At 42.4% G+C, this 24384-nt stretch overlaps 1 protein-coding gene and 1 non-coding gene across 2 annotated transcripts in view; one reads left to right on the forward strand and one right to left on the reverse strand.

Moving 5' to 3' along the window:
- The window catches only part of LOC137440899 (pinopsin-like), a 102438-nt gene that overhangs the window by 23580 nt on the left and 54474 nt on the right, over nt 1-24384 (reverse strand). The window contains exon 3 of the mRNA XM_068137655.1: nt 5261-5494. Coding sequence (XP_067993756.1) covers nt 5261-5494 — 234 coding nt within the window. The remainder of the gene's footprint in view (nt 1-5260; nt 5495-24384) is intronic.
- TRNAR-ACG (transfer RNA arginine (anticodon ACG)) lies at nt 20287-20359 on the forward strand. The gene has a single exon. It is a non-coding gene; the product is annotated as a tRNA-Arg (tRNA).

The raw sequence follows: 24384 nt of genomic DNA on the forward strand, positions 1-24384 counted from the left end.
AGGAGTCCTTAGTCCTTGTTTGGCAGCAGAGAAGTTCCATTGAAGGCCCTGGAAGAGTGGGCTGGCCTAGGTAGTGACCCACTAGGTGGGAGGGCAGGTCGTGGTGGTATAGCTTTCCTGGGACACTGCCACAACTGTGTGGCTGCGAGGTGCCTAACATGAGCTGAGTTAGCACTGGTTCTCTGGATGGTGCTTTATCAGACATTCCCCACTTAGGAAACCAATATGAGAATGTCTTTCCTTTTGCTCACAGTTCTTAAACTACTGGGGAGAATTCACATCCCTGCCAGGTTAACTCCTGTTTATCACACATCGGACTCTAACACTACTCCTTTGCTGCTTCACAGCCTCTCCACAGAGGCTCTCAGCTTGGGCCCAGGCAGCTATTTTACCTTGTATGCATGAAGATAAATCTGAAGAGAATTCAATGTGTGAATAGTCCTGTTGCAGCAACAGGGCTATGTGACTAAGTGCTCACTCATAAGAAGCACAGGTCTCACTAAAGAACACTCTTTAAGGACGTTATTATTAATCAAATTTCATTGTCTACCAGAAAAAGATTTTAAAAGGCGGGGCTGGGGGGAGAAGGGGGTGTCTTTGGTCTTTGCATTTGCCATCTCTTGTTCATTTTTCCTGTTTAATTTCTCCCTCATCCAGCCCCTCCTCACCCTCCAATATATGATAAATTTGGGAAGGTCACAATATTAATTGTTTTCAAATGAGTGTGCATACTCTTTTTAGCATCTCTTCTTCAGATCCTTGGGAGAAATTATAGGATCTGCTCCTATTTATTTTAAGATCAATGATTTTAATACAAGAAGAATAAGAGTAGAAATCAAACCACTAATCAAACTTTTACCCACATCTAATACATCTCTTCCCTCACAGTCTCCCTCCTTACTTTTGCTCAGAGGCACTTTCTCACACCAGAATTAGCACACTGCTGATCACAGCATTTGGGTGGACTTTTTTGCCAGTTGTAATACGTAGAACAGTATTAGACATGCCTGCCTGAGCTTCGGCAGTCCAGGGAGCCTTAAGTGCACTGAGTGATTAAATGTGTGGAAGTAATTAGTCTAAAGGCCATGAGCTATATTGGAGCAAGGCTATTTTACTCCAACAAAGGTTGTGACTTAGAATATGATCAGCGTCCTCAAGTGATTAATTCTGTCTTTGAGAGAGACAGGTTTAACTTAAATTTGGCTGTCAATAGCAATGCAGCAAATTCCTCCTATTTTCTCTGAGTGCTAAATTGAAAGCGTGTGAAATTGCAAGAGCAGATTCACTCAATGTCATTGTTGTCTCATCCATAACTACACCCTCTCAAGCACTCATTATTCATATCTTAGCCTCTGCATCAATAAAGAATGAACTTCTGATACGTAAGATAAGGTTAACCTCCAAATCTGTCACACTTATTATACAGCTAACCTCTGATTGGAAGTGTAGTATGTCTTCACATAGATTTACAGCAGCCAGAAATCTCTTCTGTATTGGGGTTCCTGTGGTGTTCTATAGATGCCTCTTGGCAAGATGCCCCTGAGCTATCACTTTCTTAAGAGCAATCCTATGGCTACAAGCACCTGCTTGCATGTAACATGTGAAAGAAAGCTTCAGTCATCACTGCCACGGTGAAGGGAAAGTAGTTGAAGCTGTTATTAAAAGTCTGTTTGGGGTGGAATTTTTAAGACAGATGACATTAAAAAAAGCTGTGATGGAAATAAGACACTTAGAGGGGTAAGAGAAGATCACACAGAAAATCTGCATAACTTCACTAACTGTAAAGGCTTGATAAACTGACAGCCTAAGCATACTGACCCTTCCCAGCTTGCTTGGGTAATTGGGTGGCAGTGTCAGCCCAGTTGGTAGGATGCTTGACTGTGCTGCATTTTTTTGCAGGGCCTGCCATTCAGGGAGGGCTGCCCCAGGCACATATGGTCATATTGCCAATGGGCAAAAGAGCCATCCATAGTGAGAGATTTTCCTCCAGCTTATACCCAAGCACCACTCAGTCTTTGGTAGTTTTGTACTTTACAACTTTGTCAATGAAGCTTAATATCTGCCTGGCATGATATTACCAGCTCAGTAACAGTTCAGCTCAAGTGGTGCATTTCTTTCCTCCTGGAGAAGAGCAGATGAAGGAGAGCAGCATGCCCCATGCTGTCCAACCTGAGGGAGTCCCTGCAGATGCAAAGAAATTAATCATTCTGCTCAATGTTTTACTGCCTCAGGTCAGTGCAGAACACAACAATAAAGACAAAACTTTTGTACTGAGGTTTTAGAACTGCCGAAGTGACTCAGGACCTGCTTGACAGCTAATTTAAAGCTGTACTCTGCAGGATGAATTTTAAGGCTGACTCAGAGTCTGATGGTTTCACAATATTCCACTTTGATTTATGATAACTAGAAGCTAACACCACAGATGCAGACACCCAATGCCATTTTGCAATCCTCGGGGTATGTCCCAAAGCAAAGAAATTAGCTTATGCACAGAGAACTAAAATTTAATCCATAAGTTCTCAGTGTATTTATGAGATTCAGGAGCAAATGGCGTACTGTGGCATCTCACATCCAAAAAGAGGACCGTGAAAAATGCAGGCTAACTAATGTCTGTGTTGGAAGGCACCAGTCTCCTGTGACAATTCTCAGCTAAGTATGAATCCCAGAAAAGCTTACTGTTGGGAAGAAGACAGCTTTTTCTGAGATGTTAAATTCACAAAACAAAAAGCACAAAAAAGAATGATAACACCACAGAATAGCTGGGAATCCATGAAGACTGGTGAGACATCGGAGGAAGGTGCTACTGTTTGTTCTTGTTCTGAAAGGAAAGGGAACTGACAGAGGGATGTGTTCCACCCTTTTTGAGAAAAGCTCATTCCTCAATGTCAGATAAAACTGACTATTTTTACTGCTGATATCCGGTGTCACAGCAGATGAGAGCTGCTGATTAATGGTAGGCATTAGCTATTTTTTTCTTTATTACAGTGGCGTGTATTTACCCCTAATCTGACTGACTGCCTTTTTGGGAGTGAGTTTTTGTCTTGATTCCTGCAACAATAGGGAAGCTAGCTATGAAAAAATACCCACAATACCATACAGCAACTTCCAGCTGGCAACTAATGATCTGCCCTCCAAGACTGATTTGACTTTGCTCTCTTGCATTTTTAAATAGTTAAATAGTGGCAGCTGTGGAACAGTAGACACTTGGGAAACAAATGAAATGTTCTCAATTTTCAAAGAGAGAAATCTAATGCATTGGTCTCACACGTGACTGAATAGTAAGGAATTGTATTTCAGAAACTGTTTGCTATGGTTCTTTTGAATTGTTGAACAATCTTTTCAGTTTCTGCTGCTAGGAAACAGCCTGCCTTGCCTTGAAACTGTCCTAACAGATCTTTCCATTATAGACAGCTCATCCCACACTGATCTTTCCTTATAAGAGATGATAAACTGAACCAGAAGTGAACCCCATACTGAGAAACAAGTTAAAGCATTCAGAAGTAGTTCTTTGGTAGCTGCAAGAGGCAGCTACTGCAAGGAGAGATTTTAGACAGCTTGCTGCATTCCTGTAATGTGCAAGCACCCTGCTTTTATTCTTGCCAATCAGCTTCTTCTCAGCAGTGAGCTTTTTGCTTCAGCACACTCACAGCAGCATGACTGTCTCATAAGGTGCTGCAGGACACACAAAAACTGCTTGGAGCATTTTGAGAATACAAAACCAGTTTTAGGATTGTGTGTATCTGTGGATGCCAGATTGTCAGAACAGGTAACTGTGCAACTGGTTCTGTTCTCATGACATGTAGAGGCACCCAAGACTCTGTAGTGAGTTCATGTCTTTTAGGACCTATATCTCTCTGCTACCTTCCCTACTCTTGCTATTTGAGATGTGCCCCATGTGTAAAGGCAATGCAAAAATGTACTTGTTATCAATGTTACAAGCATCATCCAGTGACCAAAGCATGGCCAGGTGATCTTAGGAAAGTCAGGGACCTCAGCCAAAGTGTTCAGAGAATAAAGAAGCTGGACAGATGATTCTGTTGAGACCTTGCCATAAGAACTGTAAAAGGTATGGGGAAGGAGAAAAAGTTGCTATTTTGTTTCAGCATTAGCACTTTTCAAATGGACCTCTCTATCTTTTTCTACACCAGTTCAAAATAGACTTTGGAAATGAAGTTCTGGTCTTGGGAAAGGCAATAGTGTTTGTTCCTTCTGATTTCATGGGGGTTTCACAGTCTACCTAAGATCTTCCCCTCATACTTCAGGGTAAATTGATTCCTTGTTTAAGTAGTTTAAGTTAGGTGAAGCTGATCAAGCTCTCAGGCTGTGTCAAAACTGGCACATATTTGGCTGTTACATTCAACTCTTCTGGTGTCTAGGCCCCATAATTGTATAATGCTGCTGTTGATGAATACTATGGGTAGGCTCCAGCATAAACTGAGCAAGAAAGGATGAAGGGGATTTAGCAGCTTTATACTGGTGTAGTAGACATAATGCTGAAAGTAAATTGAGAACAACCCCTTACATTAACACATAAGGTAAATAAAAAGTATAAAACATTTTTATAAGCCATACATATTTTCCAAATTTCTTACTGCAAAACACTTCTGAAACTTCCAGATCTGCAACTTTAGGGTCATAGCTGTCAACACAGAAACATCAGGAAGCTCACTTTTGTGTGCTCAAAATGTCATTTACAGGATCAAGGGACCAATACCAGATCTAGGCATTTTAGAAGTGATAGAACTGGTCCTCATGGGACAAAATTAATTATCTATTTTGGCATGTAGCTGAACTGGGGAATTAACAGGATGGATGTAGATGTCAAAAAAAAAACCCTGTAATTACAATGACTGTTTGTTTCCAAAAGCATCTCTCACTAAAATGGTTTCCTCCTTTATATTGTTTTCAAGGTCAGAAATCCCTTCCTTTTCTTGCTTCTCTTTTCTCCCTCCCATCCCAAATATTTGGGCATTCTTCTTGTAAATAAAATCTGATACCTTTGGCAACTGACTCTGCACAATGCAAATTAATGAAGACCCAGTGTGCCTCAGAACAACAAAAGCAATGTCCATAAACAAACTGTTCTTCCTGTCTCACAATACATTGTTAGTTGCCCACACTTCCATAACAAGGCTTCATTTGTAGAAGCCTTGAATATCCTTCTTGTAAAGACACATTCATAGGACTGCTAGTCACAGTGGTCAAGAATGCTTGACAAACACCAAAGAAAATGCAATTATTAAAAGAATGAATACCTTACCTGTTTATTCATAAGTATGTAGATAATGGGATTGCAAACAGTGCTGCTTTTTGCTAGGATGGAAGGTATGATGCTTGCAACTGGGGTCACCACACCTGGCTTACCAAATGTTGCAAGTAATGCTGTAACTCCATAGGGTATCCAGCACACGAGATAACAGATAACTGTAGTGATCACCATGAAAAGTACATGGTATTCTCTTTTGCGGGCAGCAGTCTTGTGGATTTTTCCAACCTAGAAGGAGATGAAAAAGAGGTAGAATTTAAGAAGGTGGACGGTTGAATTGATTGTTTTATCAACCTTGGGCCATTGGTTTTGGATAAGCAACACTGTAGTTGCAGAAGCAAAATGAAGACATCCCTACAAGGAAGCTTTTCATTGTGTTGGAGGCTTGCTTGTGGAAGTGGGCTGTCTTAAACCAGGAGAATCAGGTTTGGGTTCTTAGCCTCATTTTACAGGAGGGATTATGAAAAAGTTCTCAGGTTTCCCTAAGCTTCTTTGTAGCCAACAAAGAAAAACAGACTCTGAAAGGAGGATAATTTTGAACCCAATCTCTCTCTACCAACTCTAGATGGAGCATTGGAACACTGGTCTCCCAAGGTTATGGTTAATTCCTCAACTTCCCTGCAGTGTGTGTTTAGCAAATCCAGAGGTGCTAGCAGGATTTCATGAAGCATTCAAATATTTTAACTATATTGACCAAGCCTTATACCCAGAAAAATGTAATTTATGCCTGCTTTAAGGAATTTTTGCCTCCTGAATGTGATACTTGAGACTAAATTGCACCCAAGGGAACTAAGCCCCTTTAGAGTACAAGCTTAAGTAACTAAAAAGGCAGGTCCTTGAAATGCAATGCATCCAAACTTTAACTAAAAAACCCCAAGAAGTATGAAATGAATGGGCAAATGGGTTTAAGTTGATACAGGAGAATCCTGATGAGCACAACTCTGTGAATTATTAGAAGACAGTTAAAGGTGAATGCCACCAGTCACCTGAGTTGAATGTCATCTCCTGTTGTCAGGCACAACTAGCACATGCTCATGCAGTGGAAACAGTCAGAGCTTTACCTACCTGTTTGTTGTGTGTGGGTGATTTTGCATAACATAGTGTTTATGTATCAGACTGTGAGTTAAAAACTTACATAGTAGCTGCATAAGTGTATATGGAAGGCAAAGTAATGAGGTGAGGCTGTTTGGTTAGTTAATTATGACTCTAGCCTTCTAGAGTGATGGGTTCTACCTGGAGTTTCAGCAGAAATATTCCCATTCAAAGTAAATAAAACACTCACAAACCTAGTCTGTTGAAAAATAGCAAGTATTTTTCCTTCTAGTCTTTTAATGATTTTCTGTGAAAAGGCAATTACAAAATAAAATCCATTCTTTCTGAAAACACGAGCAACTATTCCTCTTTTTATTTCTTTTTTCATTTTTCCTTTTTTTTTTTTTCTTATTTTCATTCCAAGAATAGAACCTGCTTATCTCATAATTACTTTAGCTTGGAAGAAGGTTTAATAATAGATAATGGTCCAATCCTATATTGCTTAGTTGAAATAAATTTTTCATGACTAATGTGAATTTTGTCTGACTGAAGAATTCAGGATCCTATGTTAGCTGTAGCTATATCACAAGTTTAATATTAAGTGAGGAATGCAAAGCCACAACTAGTCATGGCATCCTCCCCTAAATATCTCAAATAAAGGCAGGGGCACCCGTCAGCACATTTTTTTCCCTCTGTGTTTAGATAGTATCTCTGTCTTGGAGAGTTTGAAAGAATTTACCCTCTGCACAGATAAAGTATATGTAAGAGAAGGAAGGTTGTGTAAAAGTGAATCATAGAGGCATAGAAACATTTTGTTTGGAAAAGACCTTCAAGATCATAGAGTTCAACCATTATCTAACTCCATCAAGCCTGGTGCTAAATCATGCCCCTTAGCACCACATCTATGTGCCTTTTAAACACCTCCGGGGATGGTGATTCAACCACTTCTCTCAGGAGCCTACTCCACTGTTTGATAATCCTTTTAGCAACGTTTCTTCTAATACCCAGTCTAAACCTCCCCTGGTGCAACTTCAGGCAATTTCCTCTCATCCTACCACTTTTTACTAGGGAGAAAAGACCAACACCTAGCTCCCTTCAACCTCCTTTCAGGTAATTGTAGAGAGCGATAAGGTCTCCCCTCAGTCTCTGTTTCTCCAGGCTCCAGTTCCCTCAGCTGCTCCTCATAAGTCCTGTTCTCCTGACCCTTGATCAGCTTTGTTGCTCTTCTCTGGACCAGCTCCATCAACTCAATGTCTTTCTGGTAGTGAGGAGCCAAAACTGAATACAATACTCAAGGTACAGCTTTGTTAGTGCTGAGTACAGGGGAATAATAATTTCCCTGCTCCTATTTGTCACAGTATTCCTGATACAGGCCAGGATGCTGTTGGTCTTCTTGGCCATCTGGGCACAATTCTGGCTTATATTCAGTCACCTGTCAATCAACATCCCCAGGTCTTTCTCTGCTGAGCAGCTTTCTAACCACTCTTCCTCAAGCCTGCAGCATTGCATGGAGTTGTTGTGTCTGAAGTGCAGTACCTGGTACCTGACCTTGCTGAATCTCATATAGCTGGCATTGGCCTATTGATCCAGCCTGTCCAGATCCCTCTGTAGAGCCTTCCTACTCTCAAGTAGTTGAACGTTCACTCCCAGTTTAGTGCAATCTGCAAATGTACTGAGGGTATGCTCAATCCCCTCATCCAGGTCATTGATAAAGATACTAAAGAGAACTGGCTCTAGTGAGCACTGCTTGTGACCAGCTGCCAACTGGATTTAACTCCAGTTAAGACACTGAAGTGACTACAAGTGTGATTTTGGTATGATTCCTTCTATGTTGACATCTTTAGTTTATTTCTTTAGGAAGAGAAGGCTGCATTGTCACCATGACTATGTCAACATGTTAATGTTTGTCTGTTAGTCCAAATATGTTCCTGGTAAATGTGATTGTGATTTTGGAACGCATGAGATTGATAGAAGTCTATGACACTGAGTTCTCCCCACATCACTAGAGCAGAAGAATCCTTATAAATGTTCCTATCAAGAAGAAAAATGCAATGTTCAATGAACTCAAATTAGACACCAATGAACTCAAATTAGACACCAGAGAATCCACTCTAGTTTAGGTTCTGTTTTGATATTGTTTATATATTTTTCCCTCTAATCTTCCTCTTCCAATAATTAAAATGAGAAAGCTTTGATCACAGCTGTTCCTGAAAAAGGGTATTCTTTATATGTACCCAGTATCTATTAAGGGTGACCTTCTGCTGCAGTGTTCTGTAATTGAGTTTAAAAAGTCATTTGTCATGAGATGAAGCTATTGGAAAGCAAACTTAGTTAGCTATCATGCTCACAGAGTCTTCCACTTTATGTTTGCACCAACATAGCCAATTATTTTGATTTTTATGTGCCTCATATGATAATTCTATAATATTTATTTACAGTCCAGCTCCTGCAAATTGACAAATTAAAACTTTGGGGTTTTTGAAAGCACTTTTTAGTTTTTCAGAAGTACATTCCTATCTCTACTGTTGTGTAGAGGACATTAGAAGTAAGTAATCACAGTAAGATATGCAAATAAGGGATCAAGTGAAGGATCATGAAGTATGTCCTTCCCTAATGGTTCAAAATATTAGAGGTGACCTGGATGTCTCAGCTTTGCAGAGAATGGAATGGAATGGAATGGAATGGAATGGAATGGAATGGAATGGAATGGAATGGAATGGAATAGAATAGAATAGAATAGAATAGAATAGAATAGAATAGAATAGAATAGAATAGAATAGAATAGAATAGACCAGACCAGGTTGGAAAAGATCTTTGAGATCATTGAGTCCAACCTATCACCCAACACTATCTAATCAACTAAACCATGGCACTGAGCACCCCATCCAGTCTCTTCCTAAGCACCTCCAGTGATGGTGACTCCACCACCTCCATGGGCAGCCCATTCCAACGGCCAATCACTCTTTCTATGAAGAACTTCTTCCTAACATCCAGCCTAACCCTCCACTGGTTCAGCTTGAGACTGTGTCCTCTTGTTCTGCTGTTGGTGCCTGGGAGACAAGATCAACCCTCACCTGGCTACAACCTCCCTTCAGGTAACTGTAGACAGCAATAAGGTCTCCTCTGAGCCTCCTTTCTGTTCTCCAGGCCAAACAAGCCCAGCTCCTTGAGCCTCTCCTCATAGGGCTTGTGCTCCAAACCCCTCACCAGCTTTGTTGCTGGACGCGTTCAAGAGTCTCAAAGTCCTTCATAAATTGAAGGGCCCAGAACTGGAAAAAGGACACGAGGTGTGGCCTAATCAGTGCTGAGTACAGGGACAAAATGACTTTCCTGCTCCTCATGGCCACACTATTCCTGATCCTGGATAGGATGCCATTGGCCTTCTTGGCCACCTGGGCACACTGCTGGCTCACAATCAGCCTACTATCAACCAGTACCCCCAGGTCCCTTTCTGCCTGGCTGCTCTCCAGCCACTCTGACCCCAGCCTGTAGCACTGCCTGGGGTTGTTGTGACCAAAGTGCAGCACCCACCACTTGGACTTGTTAAATGACATGCTGTTGGACTCTGCCCATCTGTCCAGTCTGTCAAGGTCCCTCTGCAGAGCTCTCCTATGCTCTAACAGATCCACACCTATGCCCAGCTTGGTGTCATCTGCAAATTTACTGATGATGAATAGAATAGAATAGAATAGAATAGAATAGAATAGAATAGAATAGAATAGAATAGAATAGAATAGAATAGAATAGAATAGGTTGGAAGAGACCTTTGAGACCATTGTGTCCAACTTATCATCCAACAACACCTAATCAACTAAACCATGCAACTAACCACCCTATCAAGTCTCCTCCAAAACACCTTCAATGATGGTGACTCCACCACCTCCCTGGGCAGCACATTCCAATGGCCAATCACTCTTTCTGTGTAGCATTTCTTCCTAACCTCCAGCCTAAACCTCCCCTGGTGCAGCTTGAGACTGTGTCCTCTTGTTCTGCTGCTGGTTGCCTAGCAGAAGAGACCAATCCCCACCTGGCTACATCCTTCCTTCAGGTAGTTGTAGACAGCAATAAGTTCTTCTCTGAGTCTCCTCTTCTCCAGCCTAAACAATCCCAGTTCCCTCAGCCTCTCCTCATAGGGTTTATGCTCAAGACCACTCACCAATTTTGTTGCCCTTCTCTGGACACACTCCAGCAAGTCAACATCCTTCCTAAACTTGAGGGGCCCAGAACTGGACACAGTACTTAAGGTGTGTGGCTCGGTTGGTAGTGCCTAAGACTCTTCATGGGAAGGTCGTGAGTTCAAGCCTGCAGTGGGCAGTAGTGTCCTCCCTACTCTAGTCGTGAGGTCTGTGGTGACAGGTTGGACTCAATGATCTTTGAGGTCCCTTCCAACCTTAGTGATACTGAATACTGAATACTAACCAGTGCTGAGTATAAGTGCAGAATGACCTCCCTGCTCCTGCTGGCCACACTGCTCCTGATACAGGCCAGGATGCTCTTGGCCACCTGGGCACACTGCAGGCTCATGTTCAGACTACCATCAACCAGTACCCCCAGGTCCCTCTCTGCCTGACCACTCTCCAGCCACTCTGACCCCAGCCTGTAGCACTGCATGGGGTTGTTGTGGCCAATGTGCAGAACCTGGCACTTGGATGTGTTAAATCTCATGCCGTTGGACTCTGCCAATCTGTCCAGCCTGTCAAGGTCCCTCTGCAGAGCCTCTCTACCCTCCAGGAGATCAACACCTGCCTCCAGCTTGGTGTCGTCCACAAATTTACTGATGATGGACTCAATGCCCTCATCCAGATCATCAATAAAGATGTTAAAGAGCATGGGGCCCAGCACTGATCCTTGGGGCACACCACTGGTGACTGGCTGCCAGCTGGATGTGGCACCATTCACCACCACTCTCTGGGCTCGGCCCTCCAGTCAGTTCCTAACCCAGCACAGAGTGCTGCTGTACAAGCCATGGGCTGACAGCTTGGCCAGGAGTTTGCTGTGGGGGACAGTGTCAAAGGCCTTGCTGAAGTCCAGGTAGACTACATCCACAGCCTTCTCCACATCCACCAGGCGGGTCACCTGATCATAGAAGAAGATCAGGTTGGTCAGGCAGGACCTGCCCTTCCTAAATCCATGCTGGCTGGGCCTGATCCCTTGGCCATCCTGTAAGTGCTGTGTGATTGCACTCAGGATGACCTGTTCCATGATCTTGCCTGGCACTGAGGTCAGGCTGACAGGTCTGGAATTCCCTGGTTCCTCCTTCCAGACCTTCTCGTGGATGGGCATCATGTTGGCCAGCTTCCAGTCTTCTAGGACCTCTCCAGTGTGCTAGGACTGTTGAAAAATGATGGAGAGTGGCTTGGCCAGCTCACCTGCCATCTCTCTCAGCACCCTAGGATGGATCCCATCAGGTCCCATGGACTTGTGGGGATCCAAGTGGCTAAGCAGGTCTCTAACTACCTCCTCCTGGATTACTGGCAAACTATACTGCTCCCTGCCTCCGTCTGCCAGCTCAGGAGGCCAGTTGTCAGGAAGACAACCTGTCCTGCTAGTAAAAATTGAGGCAAAGAAGGTGCTAAGTACCTCTGCCTTTTCCTCATCTTTTGTTACAATATTCTCCTCTGTGTCCACTAAGGAGTGGAGGTTGTCCATGCCCCTCCTCTTGCCATTAATATATTTATAGAAGGATTTTTTTGTTGTCCTTCACAGCAGTGGCCAGTCTAAGCTCTAAATGGGCTTTTGCCTCTCTAATTTTTTTCCTGCATGACCTAGCAACATCCTTAAACATTTCATGGGTAACCTCTCCTTCCTTCCAATGATGATACACCCTCTTTTTTTCCCTTAATTCACCCAGAAGTTCATTGCCCATCCAGGCTGTCTGTCTGTCCCAGCGGCTCATCTTCCGGCACATTGGCACAGCCTGTTCCTGCACCTTCAAGAGTTCTTTCTTGAAGCCGGCCCAGCTCTCCCGGAACCCTTGGATTTTAAGGGCTGTTTCCCAAGGAACCTTCTGAGTCAGTTCCTTGAGTAACCTGAAGTCTGCCCTCCGGAATTCCAGAGTGGAGGTTTTGTTGCTGCCCCTCTTAGATTGACTGAGTATTGAAAACTCAATTATTCCATGGTCACTGGACCCCACACAGTCTTCAACCTCCACATCTCCCACCAGCCCTTCCCTGTTTTAACAAGGAGGTCAAGCAGAACCTTACCCCTGGCAGGCTCACACAGCAGCTGGGATAAGAAGCTGTCCTCCATGTGCTCTAAGAACCTCCTAGACTGTCTCCTCTCTGCTGTGTTAAGTTCCCAGCAGATATCAGGCAGGTTAAAGTCACCCATGAGAACAAGGTCTGGTGAACTTGAGACAGCCTCTAGCTGCCTATAGAATAATTCATCAACCTCAACCAGGATGTCAGCCTTGTTGGCTTTCCTGAGTTTAAAGGATAAATGACATCTAGGAATCCCTTGCAATGAACCCCAGATGTACTTGGTACTTCTCTCAATTTTTATTTGAGATCTGGTATGGTAATTCTTAACTATGTTGTGTGCCTAAGAAAATCATCTGCTTCCTCAGTATCAGGAATCTCACCTTTTCTTGGCATTGTGGCTGCCAGTAAACTGTAGGACATGTGAATTTCTGGATCTGGGCTTGCACAATTGGAGAGGTGGAGAGAAATTGTTTTGCTTGATGCCTCTGAGCATCCTGCCAGACTCTTGTGTCACTGTCTTTATCCTAGTCTTGTGCCATATCTTGGGAAGAGGCCACACCTTGAGTACTGTGTCCAGTTCTGGGCCCCTCAGTTTAGGAAGGATGCTGACTTGCTGGAACGAGTCCAGAGAAGAGCAACAAAGTTGGTGAGGGGTTTGGAACACAAGCCCTATGAGGAGAGGCTGAGGGAGCTGGGGTTGCTCAGCCTGGAGAAGAGGAGACTCAGGGGTGACCTTATCACTGTCTACAACTACCTGAAGGGAGGTTGTAGACAGGCGGATGATGGTCTCTTCTCCCAGGCACCCAGTACCAGAACAAGAGGACACAGTCTCAGGCTGCACCAGGGGAGGTTCAGGTTGGATGTTAGGAAGAAGTTCTATACAGAAAGAGTGATTGCCCATTGGAATGGGTTGCCCGGGGAGGTGGTGGAGTCGCCGTCATTGAAGGTGTTCAGAAGGAGACTTGATGGAGTGCTTGGTGCCATGGGTTAGCTGTTTGGGTGGGTTGGATTGGTTGATGGGTTGGACACGATGATCTTGAAGGTCTCTTCCAACCTGGTTTGGTTTGGTTTGGTTTATTCTAACTGTATGATCTTGTTTGCCATGCTCCTGTCTCTACAAGCTACTTAAGCCCAAACATAGCTGTTTTGATAGTGGTGAAGGCAAACAGCAGATTCTAATGGTAGTTGAAGTAGCACCTTGGTATATTCTGGGATCTGTTAACAATGCAAGAAATGCCAGATGCTTTCAAGAAGTGTTAGGCTACTCTGTAGAAAGTGTCCCCACAGTTTTGTTTTTGAAACCATGTACTATATATTTTATACACACTTGGTTTCATTGCCTTTGCAGCCTACCTTTAGAAGATGTTATCTTTAACAATTAGCTATTCAGAGATGCTGAAAAACCTCCAGCAAAATATTGCTCAAGATAATGTAACCTACAGAAAGATTACAGTATTGCAGGTTAGAAAGCATTAAGCAATTTATCATTAAAATGATTCTATTTCTTAATTTAAAACCACTGGACAATTTAATTCAATTACTACAATGTATTTTCAGTAGTCAAATGGAAGTGCTTCCCAGAAATGCTTAGTGTCTGGACAGTCAGCTGATAGAAACACATTAGCCAGTGATGAGAATAATTAGATTCAAACAATGTTCAAGAATAACCAAGCTTGTAAAGCCCAATCTAAATGTGAATGTAAGGATATATATAATAGACATTTAGAATACACACAGGGCCTAACCCACATCTTTAAAAATGTCACAGGGAGTACTAGCCTATTGGAATCAAAAGTATTTTCTTAGGATGGCTGGAAAACACGCACCTTTGCTATAAACTAAGCTGTTTTCTCTGGGACAAAGATATTCTCTTGTCAAATGTAGTAGCTTCAATGTAGGCCAAGCACAATAAAGAAAAAAAGAAGGGAGATGTTGGGGAGCTGGGTGTTGAGAGGCTTTTTGTATGAAACTGGTGTTTCATACTGGGTTATAGCTGAAGTGTCTGGTTTATATTTATTATTTTTTTTTTTGGAACTCAGCTGGAGGCAGCAACTGGCAAGCTTGGCTAATCTTGGGCGCTGAACATAAGGCTGGCAGAATTAGCTCTCATCTGGATTTGTCCTGTAGCCAAGCTGCATCTCACATACATACCCAATACTCCCTTTTACACTCAATCTGACATGCAAGACACCAGTAATTAGATGACTATGGCAGTGTGCTGAGCAGGCACATTAGATGTGACAGGCCACAGAGCGTGGGAGAAGCTACAGTGGTATTTAATGAGGAGGATGGCCACAGTAGAAGTGTTCTCAAAAGGGGCCCAAGTGATTGATACATTGCTTGGTTGACCTCAAAAGCTGCATTCCCTCCCCCGTGAGCTGACAAGATGTAGCAGATACATTGCTCATTAAGTGACAGGCTGCAGTATTATTTCATGATTGGAAAAGAAGAAACTGGGGAGCTCTGGGAAGAGCATGAAAAATTTCAGCAGCACTGATCAAAGTCTGGAGGGGTCATAAACCAATGGAAAGGGGAAACTGCAGCAGGAAATAGAGGGGATTAATAAAAAGAGATGCAAACATTTTGCAGTAACTGTGGAACTTGTTAGCTCAGGGGTTCAAGAAAAAGAAAGCTGCATCCTACAGGAAGCTTCTCTTTCTCTAAAGAGGTCTGTCATTTTCCTTGAAGAAGGTTATAGTACCTTCCAAATAGATGAACTCTATTGTGAATGGTAGGAGATAGAATAACAAAACAGCTGCAGACAATATGAAATGATGTTGGGGTAAAATGTTTCAGTTACCTAATTTAGGCATGCAGGAATTGGTCCAGACATCATTGCTGGCCACACCAATAGGTCCAGTTAGACTGTGGCTGAAGGGGATAGCCAGGTGGCATCCACAGCCAAGACATTGGGCATTTTTCAGGTCAAACACTGGAGCTTTCCAGTCCAGATAAAAGAGAACAACACCTCCCTGATTTTGGGGAGGGATTTACTGCTTGTAATATTTTTCTTAGCTTCTACATGATTCCATATGAAAGAAGAGACCCGGGCAGTGCCCTGCTCAAGAGGACAGTATGGTACTTCTTGTGCTCCAGAGACAGAAATTTGATCTACTACAGCCCCTCCTCAGCTCATTCTAGATTTAACAGGCCATGAGTTGTGGGATCAAGGGGGTACTGGTGGCATTTCACCTGCTCAGAAGATAGTACAGGGACCACAGAAGGCCTGAGGCATGCTTGTACCCACAGGTCATGTTGCTGTATGTGGCAGGTAACTGTGAGGTCCACAGTGCCTGAGGCATATATCCAGGTCACTCCTGTAAACCACTAACCTGTACAACTGTTCATACTCCCATGACCCATGGGAAAGCTGGTGGATTTTTATATACATAAGACAAAGGAGCTGAGCTAAAGTTAGCTATTAAGAAGGAGAAGCTTCAGTGATGAAAATCTTACCTGACTGTTTAGATTGAATTCTTGTGTTTGGGTTTTTGAGTGGGTTTTTTGCATTTACCCTCGTCTCTCCTTCTCATGTAATGTAGCTATGTGCTTTCTTTCCTAAAGCATTTCCTTCATATTTCAATAGCTTCCAGTCATTTTTAGCTGTGAACATCCTGAAAGATTATGAAGAATATATGGCACCCCATCCATCTAACCACTAGATGGTGAGACTATACAGTAAGAACACAGCATCCAGAGTCACTTCAAGTAAGGGATATTTACATCACAGCATCCTAAAAAACAGGGTGGAAAGATGGAAAAGAATGTCAATTATTACACTCTGTGATATTGTAAATAGTGGATACTCTAATTGCCCTTTATCTAACCCACTCCAAAGAATTAATATGGAAATAGGATGCAGCTGATGAGCGTAACCATCTTTTCACATTTTACACTCAAATAACCATGTTTTCTTCACTACTTTAGATCTGCAGAGTAAAGAGAAGGCTGTTTATGAGCAGCAGTGCTTGTTGCCAACCTATTTAAGTGTCAGTTATAAGTGCTTGTTTTGACATGATCAAATATTCAACAGTATTACCAAAACCAGAGACAAATGAAATATTCATACTCATCTGAGGGAAGTCTGCCAATCTTTGAACATTTTGTCTACTATAGCTTCTTGAAATGAACAGATAGGAGCTAGACATTTTAATGCAAAAGCTGCAGTAGAGGAAAAAGGATGTGAAGAAATTATTCTTTTTTTTAGTTCATGAACTAGTCAAGTAAGAGTAATGTTTCTAACAAAACAAAATAAAAATGCCCTCCATTTACTGTTATGAATAACCATCCACCAAACAGAGCAGTGTCTCAAACTAAGAAAACTCAAATGTCAGTTATGATGAACTTTCTCCTCTTTCATCTCTACAGATTCTGTCCTCAAGTGAAATCCAGGGGGAAAAGGCCCCCAAAACCCACTCCAAAGCATTGAAAGCAATAAAAAGCTGTTATAAAGTGGAAGCTCCAAGTAATCTATTTTCACCATGAGCACCTTATAACTGATATTTTATGGATTAATACTGAGATCAAATACTTTTTTTTAAAAAGATAGACAGTCATTGGAAAAGAGGGCTCACTTGCTTAAAAATAAATGTCTTCATCAGTATTTTAGATGGTGAAGTTCAAAATAAGAGTGAACACTGAAAAAATGTATAGTCTCTGTGGAAACAGAGATATCTGCTTTGGGCCATCTTAGAATCCAGTGGGCCCTGATGCTACAGAGGATTTACACTTGATCACTGGCTAAAATGAGATTTGGGTATGCACATGAGCACTTCACTCAGGTAGGGACAATTAATGAGTTAATAGCAACAGATGTAGAAGGAGGAAGCCATAAAGTCACACAAGGGGCTTTACAGTTAATTATTTCAATGTCACTACCAAGTTAAGGAACTGAAGTCCATAGAAAGGGTATTTTATCAGCCAAAGTCCAGCATTTGGGGAATTCTTGTTATTGAAATGGGAATAGTCATCTTAATACCTCAAGGTGACGTGAAGCTAAGCTTTAAATACAGAACTTACAGTTTTGTACACTGCCCTTGAAGCATAACTGCTATTACTGCCAATATTAGTAAAGTTCTGCTGTGGAAATGAGGAACGCTATAATCCTCTTAATTACAGGAATTATTTCAGTGCACTAGCTAAAGGGCTTTTAGCAGCAATTTGACTTACACAGTGACTGTGTTCCCATGCACTAAAGCAGCAGCTTATGATGTCACTTCCATCATATACAACTCATTCTTTTATCCTTGTAGTATTTTCTTAACTGTAGATTTTCTACAATCAGTGTGCTTGAAAAAATTAAATGTGAATTACACACAGCTGTCATTTGGTTTGCACTAAGAGTTTGGTTTTAGAGAAAGAAATACATTAGATATTCATACCTTCCCCAAATGGGGGCTCTCTCTTTTTTGCTCCATAGATATAGACCTACCCAGCAAGGACAATGGCTACAAAAGCATGAGTGCGAGCTTCCCGTGCACTGAGCTAGCAGGACACAAACCAATTCCAGTGCAAGTGCCAAGCAAGCATGGCACTCAGCCTTGAGTAACAAGCTCAGCTTGTCCCTAACTCAGCCTGTGCCCTGGGCTCAGCACTGGGCTAACATAAACATGGGAGGTCCATAGCTGCTCTGCATCTTACCAACCTAGAGTATAGCCAAAGTGTGCCCATCCCTACAGCAGCCAGGACTGTGAATGCCCTCAGCAGAAAGCTGCTGGTTTTAGTATGGGAATAAAGGGACAAGAGAAGCAGTTTGTCACCAGCACACTGTAAGAAGCCCACACCCAACAACTGACTTCTGCAAAGTGAATGACTCACTGAATGGTCCAAAGGCATGGCAGCAACAAGTACAGCAATTTGGAAATGTTAAAACTTATGCCTAATAAAGAAAAAAAATGCTTCTCAAGTGAAATAGAATCACTGTAACACTGAAGAGTCACCAGCCCTGGCAGCTCATTGAAACAGATATATTGATTACAAAGATAAGCTCTTCTCAAAAATGTGATTTGTATGTATGTCCTTGTGGGACTACACAGAGCTGCTGTCACTGATATTGGCAGTGACACTTCTGTGGCACTTACCTGCCTGAAACAAATAAAAGATGCGTAGAAAATGGGATATGTGGAAAATGGGAACTTGAAGGGCAGTGAAGTCTATTTGCTATCTTGAAGGTAGTTAGCTGAAAAAAAAAAAGGGGTGCAAGAAGCATCAAATGTTATGCCCAAAGTTATTTAAACTCTAATTCATTTTCTATCCAGAAGATGGTCAAAAGAAACTATCCGCTATAAAATATTATGGTTGTTGAAGTTTCCTGTGTCTAGCATGACTTACACTTTTACAAATTCCCTCAATAGTTTGGGAGATTTTAACAGATAGTAAATCATTCCCTTGAAGCCATCAGGTCTAATTCTCCCAAACTGACAGCAATCACAAACTCTATTACTTGCTTGTATTTGATTGCTTGTCTAAGTCCAGTTCTAGTGAGCATACAGTAACTTGCTTTGACTCACACCAACTGACATTCCAATCAATTGGTTCAGGAAGAATATGTCAGCATGAATTAGCCTTAAAACAGCTTATATCTTATGGATGATAAAGAAACTTTAAAGCTTTAGAAACAAGATTCACTACTCTGCTTCCAGAATGTCCTACAAAGGGGATGAGTTCCCCTTGATCAAGACAGACACCTATTTCAACCTGAAAAAACACTGAGCCAAAGCTGGCTCTGGTCTAGGGGTTGTGAAAAGCACAATGGCCCCTATGTAGGGACTAGCACAAAGAGTTGAGAGCACTGAAAGGACTGAATTTGATGGACCTTCTCTGATAGGAAATATTAGGTTTATTTCACTGTTCCTTCAATACGAAGTAGCTGAAAAATCAATCCCAGGCCATAGCTAATGTTGCTAATGTAGGTCTATCTGCATCTTTTTCAGGGAAGAAGATTTTGTTACATATCCTGATGGCCAAAAGACAGGATCCTTGCTGACCAGGTGCTGAGCATCCGGACTACCACTTTCAGGCATCTGGCAACCAGAACTGAAAGGCCTGAGTAGATCCACTGTCCTCCTCTTGAATGCAGAAGAATTACAGCAAACCAATTTGGCCTAATCTTTTGATGACTAAGGTTATGCAAAACTGAGCCTTATGCAGAAAAGAGCAGGAAGGGGACAGGGGCTGCTACTCCTATGTCCATTTCATAGTACCCAGTAAACCCAGGATTTTACAGTAGTATACATTCAGAAAGAGATAACATTGCCAAAACATGTATTAAAAAAGAAGAAAACTTGTGTTTTCAGAGGGACGGGAGGGAAATTGGCAAAAGTCTGACCCTGAACTGGTTCTGAGGAAACTAAGATTGTTGGTGCCCAGATATATCTATCTCATGGTTACAGGACTTTCATGGTAAGATGTTTCAACATAAGATGTTTCAACATGAGTTCAGCCCTCTTATATTGTAACAGCATGGAGCAGGTATTTAGGTTTTGTTGCACAGTTGAACTAAACCTGAGTTAGGTGACAAAAGGCAATTCAGCAGCTGCTGAGAATGACCCTGTAGCTGTAGTGCATAATGTTAGGTTCTTTTATGAGGGTGTAACTGAGAAATTTCACCTCAGGAAGGGAAAAACTGAAGATCTGAAGGATATTTTTCAATAATAGACTAAAAATGTACCTATTCTTTTTAAGATAGCATGTAAGAACATGTTCATATATACATATGTTGATAAGCGGCAACACAATTTGTTATAAATTTGGTATGTGCTGAGGTTACTTTCAGAAAATCAAGCTGGCGGGCCAGTGGCGCAATGGATAATGCGTCTGACTACGGATCAGAAGATTGTAGGTTCGACTCCTGCCTGGCTCGTAACATTTTGCAGAGGCCAAGGGTGGGGAATTGCAGAGGCCAAGGGTGGGGTATTAGCTCAAGTGGTAGAGTGCTCGCTTAGCATGCGAGAGGCAGCGGGATCGATGCCCGCATTCTCCAATGCTTTTCAGCCCCTTGCCTGCCATCCAGGCCCTTGGCTGGGTCCCTGTGTGATGCCTGTGGTGTTGGCAGGGAAGAACACCCAGAGCTGTGGCAGGTGTGGCACAGGCCATTGGCACAGGCATAGGGAAGCTATTATCCCTCTTGTTTTGGGCCCCATCCTCTTTAACATCTTTATGGATGATCTGGATGAGGGCATTGAGTCTATCATCAGTAAATTTGCTGATGACACCAAGCTGGGGGCAGGAGTTGATCTGCTAGAGGGTGGAGAGGCTTTGCAGAGAGACCTCGACAGGCTGGACAGATGGGCAGAGTCCAACGGCATGAGATTTAACACATCCAAGTGCCGGGTTCTGCACATCGGCCACAACAGCCCCATGCAATGCTACAGGCTGGGGTCAGAGTGGCTGGAGAGCAGCCAGGCAGAGAGGGACCTGGGGGTGCTGGTTGATGGTAGGATGAACCAGAGCCTGCAGTGTGCCCAGGTGGCCAGGAGGGCCAATGGCATCCTGGCCTGTATCAGGAGCAGTGTGGCCAGCAGGAGCAGGGAGGTCATTCTGCCCCTGCACACTGCACTGGTTAGGCCACACCTCGAGTACTGCATCCAGTTCTGGGCCCCTCAGTTTAGGAACGATGTTGACTTGCTGGAATGAGTCCAGAGAAGGGCAACGAAGTTGGTGAGGGGTTTGGAACACAAGCCCTATGAGGAAAGACTGAGGGAGCTGGGATTGCTTAGCCTGGAGAGGAGGAGACTCAGGGGTGACCTTATTGCTCTCTACAACTACCTGAAGGGGGGTTGTAAACAGGCAGAGGTTGGTCTCTTCTCCCAGGCAGCCAGCACCAGAACAAGAGGACACAGTCTCAGGCTGTGCCAGGGGAAGTTCAGGCTGGATGTTAGGAAGAAGTTCTATACAGAGAGAGTGATTGCCCATTGGAATGGGCTGCCTGGGGAGGTGGTGGAGTCGCCGTCATTGGAGGTGTTCAGGAGGAGACTTGATGGGGTGCTTGGTTACATGGGTTAGCTGTTTGGGTGGGTTGGATTGGTTGATGGGTTGGACGCGATGATCTTGAAGGTCTCTTCCAACCTGGTTTATTCTATTCTATTGAACCAGAACTTTCATTTCTCTTTTTTGAAAGCTTGCCAACGAATTGCACCTATAACAGATTTATTTTTTCAATAAACAGTTTTTGTGTTTGGATAGGGGATTTTTGTTTGTTTGCTTTTAATAACTTTTTTCAATGGGTTTAACTGACCCAGCAGTCCAGACATTAATTCCTTCTTGGTTTCTGTGTGCTTTCTTCCAGAGACAGCACCACACAGAACGTACATTTGCAAAATTGCTAACATGATTGAACTTCTCAAAAACAGACAAACAGACAGATGTAAAATTTCTTTCCAGGTTTCAAAGTTACTACTTGATGTTAAGCAATGAAATGCTCCCCTCTACTTAGGAAATGGAGTGCGCATTGGGCTGCATCTGTAATGGTTTGAATCAGAACAAAACAGGTCAAACCAAACCAGCAGATTAACCTGGATTGTTCTATTTTCTGAACACAGAATAGAGAGAAAAGTAACACAAAAAAACTTGTGATTGAGACACACACATACAAAAAAAAGTGAAATAAGAATAGAATTTACTGAGCAAAATCTGGAAAAAAAACCATAGTACAAAATGCATAATTACCTTAGCCTATTTGCAGAAAAAGCACAGCACAAAGCAGCAACAAGCAGAGGCAAGCAAACCAAAAGCCCAAGCCAGAAAACTACTCCCCCACCCCTCCTTGTCCCACCATCATCTCAGCAGCAACCTGAACAAGTAGCCTCCCATGTTACAATCTGAACTTCCACCCCCATAGTACTTTGGTCCGGATAGCACTTTCGTTTTTTGAAGCTGACATGACTGCAGCAGGTTCAACTCAATCCACAACAGCTTCTAAAGGAAAAGTGTTTTCAATCATAAGAGATCAAAAATAGTGCTTCAAAAGACTGCAATATTGATATGGCAAAGGCAGGAAACAGCATCCTGTGTCTTGTAATTGGCAAGGACAGTAAATAGTAGCAGTCAGTGTTTGATAAGACTGAAAAACTTATTCAGCTGGAATGAGAACACATTAAAATCTCCTCACCCTTCAGCAGTGTTTGCAACTTGGTTTATGACCACTTCCTTCTCAATGAAAAAGGCAGTGTATGTATGATTGTGTATCTATCTCTTCCTAGAGAGAGAAAGATATAGACATATGTAAAAAATATATACATGCAACATACCTCTGTATATGCTATATATACATTTATATATACTCTATATGATATAAACACACACGCTATACACTATGTAATGCACACACATATGTCCTTAACAGTGTAGAAAGTCTTACAGAGGAATCATCCAAGGCTGGAGAAGAAAGCTATGATGCAAGTACAATTCACTACCCTTTGCACCTCTTGAATTAGATTAAAAACAACCTTTTCTACACAGCATCTTAGCATAATTATCCCCTCAAAGTCCTCTTTTGTCAGAAGGCCTTTGTTCCACACTTTACTGAGGGATCCCCTCCTACCCTCTTGAAAATTCCTACTGACATATAGGATGAAGAAAGGCATCATTAAGGACATGAAGGTATGCCTTTGACATGTAGCTATTTCTACTTGAGCAAGCGTAGTACATGTGCTTAGATCTGCCTGTCAGACCCTGTAGATTCTACACAGAGTATAAATAAAAATTCGTTTCAAAATTTGTGTCTCAGTGGCATCTTTAAAACCATAGCAATTATCATGACACTGGCCTGGAAGTGTTCTAACATTATTCTCTGTACTCATGGTAGACTCTTTCCCTCAAATTCATACATTCATTAATCTATAGAACGGGTTGGGTTGGGTTGGGAGGGACTTTAAAGATCATCTAGTTCCAACTCCTCCACCAGGTTGCTCAAGGCCTCATCCAAACTGGCCTTGAACAGCTCCAGGGAGAGGGCATCCACAACCTCCCTGGGCAACCTGTTTCAGTATCTCATCACCCTCACTGTAAAGAGGTCTAATCTCTAGTCTAAATCTGCCCTCCTTAAGCTTCAATCCATTCCCTCTCATCCTTTCACTACAAGCACTTGTAAGAAGTCCCTTCCCTGCTTTCTTGTAGCCTTCTTTCAGTTACCAGAGGTCTGTGATAAAGTCTCCCCAAAGACTTCTTTTCTCTAGGCTGAACAGCCCCAACTCCTGCAGACTGTCCTCACAGGTGAGGTGCTCCAACCCTCTGATCAACTTCATAGCCCTCACCTGTTATGGCACAGGTGTACATAGTAAAACCCAACCAAAGTAAAACCAAACACAAGCCTGCAAAGTCTGGAAATCTCAACACTCTCCTGAATTTTAATCTTACTCTGCAGCACATCACGTTTTTTCAACACAGAATGACAAGTAGAACAGAGAAATGAATGAAAACTGCTAAGTTACATGAATTGAATTTAAACAGTAAGACTGCAGCTCAGGTGTACATCTTTTATTTTCCTCAGGAGATTTTGTATCGAGGATTCTGTTGCACCTAAAGAATTAGATTTCTCTAGTTCTCAGTCTGATATGCCAGAGAAGGTAAGCAAAGGGAAATTGGCTTAGTGAGTTATACCCGGCCTGAGTGTTTATAAACATTTATCTTAGCTCACAGAAAATGAAGATAAATTCCTATTGTGTAGCTTGTGTATTGCAGAAAGCCCTCTATAAATTATGTATAATTTTAAGACATCCAGTTAGGAAACTTAAACTGTCATAAGCTTTCATATTTGTTTTAGATTACTAAAAAGGCAAGATAAGCAGAACCAAGCTGTTACAATCATATGAGTTCAGCACATTGCCCCATAGGGCAGTCTTTGCATCAATTTGTGCTTGTGGTTAAACACAAAATAGTTCAAGACTA

Source organism: Melanerpes formicivorus, unplaced genomic scaffold, assembly GCF_026170545.1.
Source record: "Melanerpes formicivorus ecotype bairdi unplaced genomic scaffold, bMelFor1.0.p_v2 SCAF_1, whole genome shotgun sequence".
NCBI classification, from domain to species: Eukaryota; Metazoa; Chordata; class Aves; order Piciformes; family Picidae; genus Melanerpes; species Melanerpes formicivorus.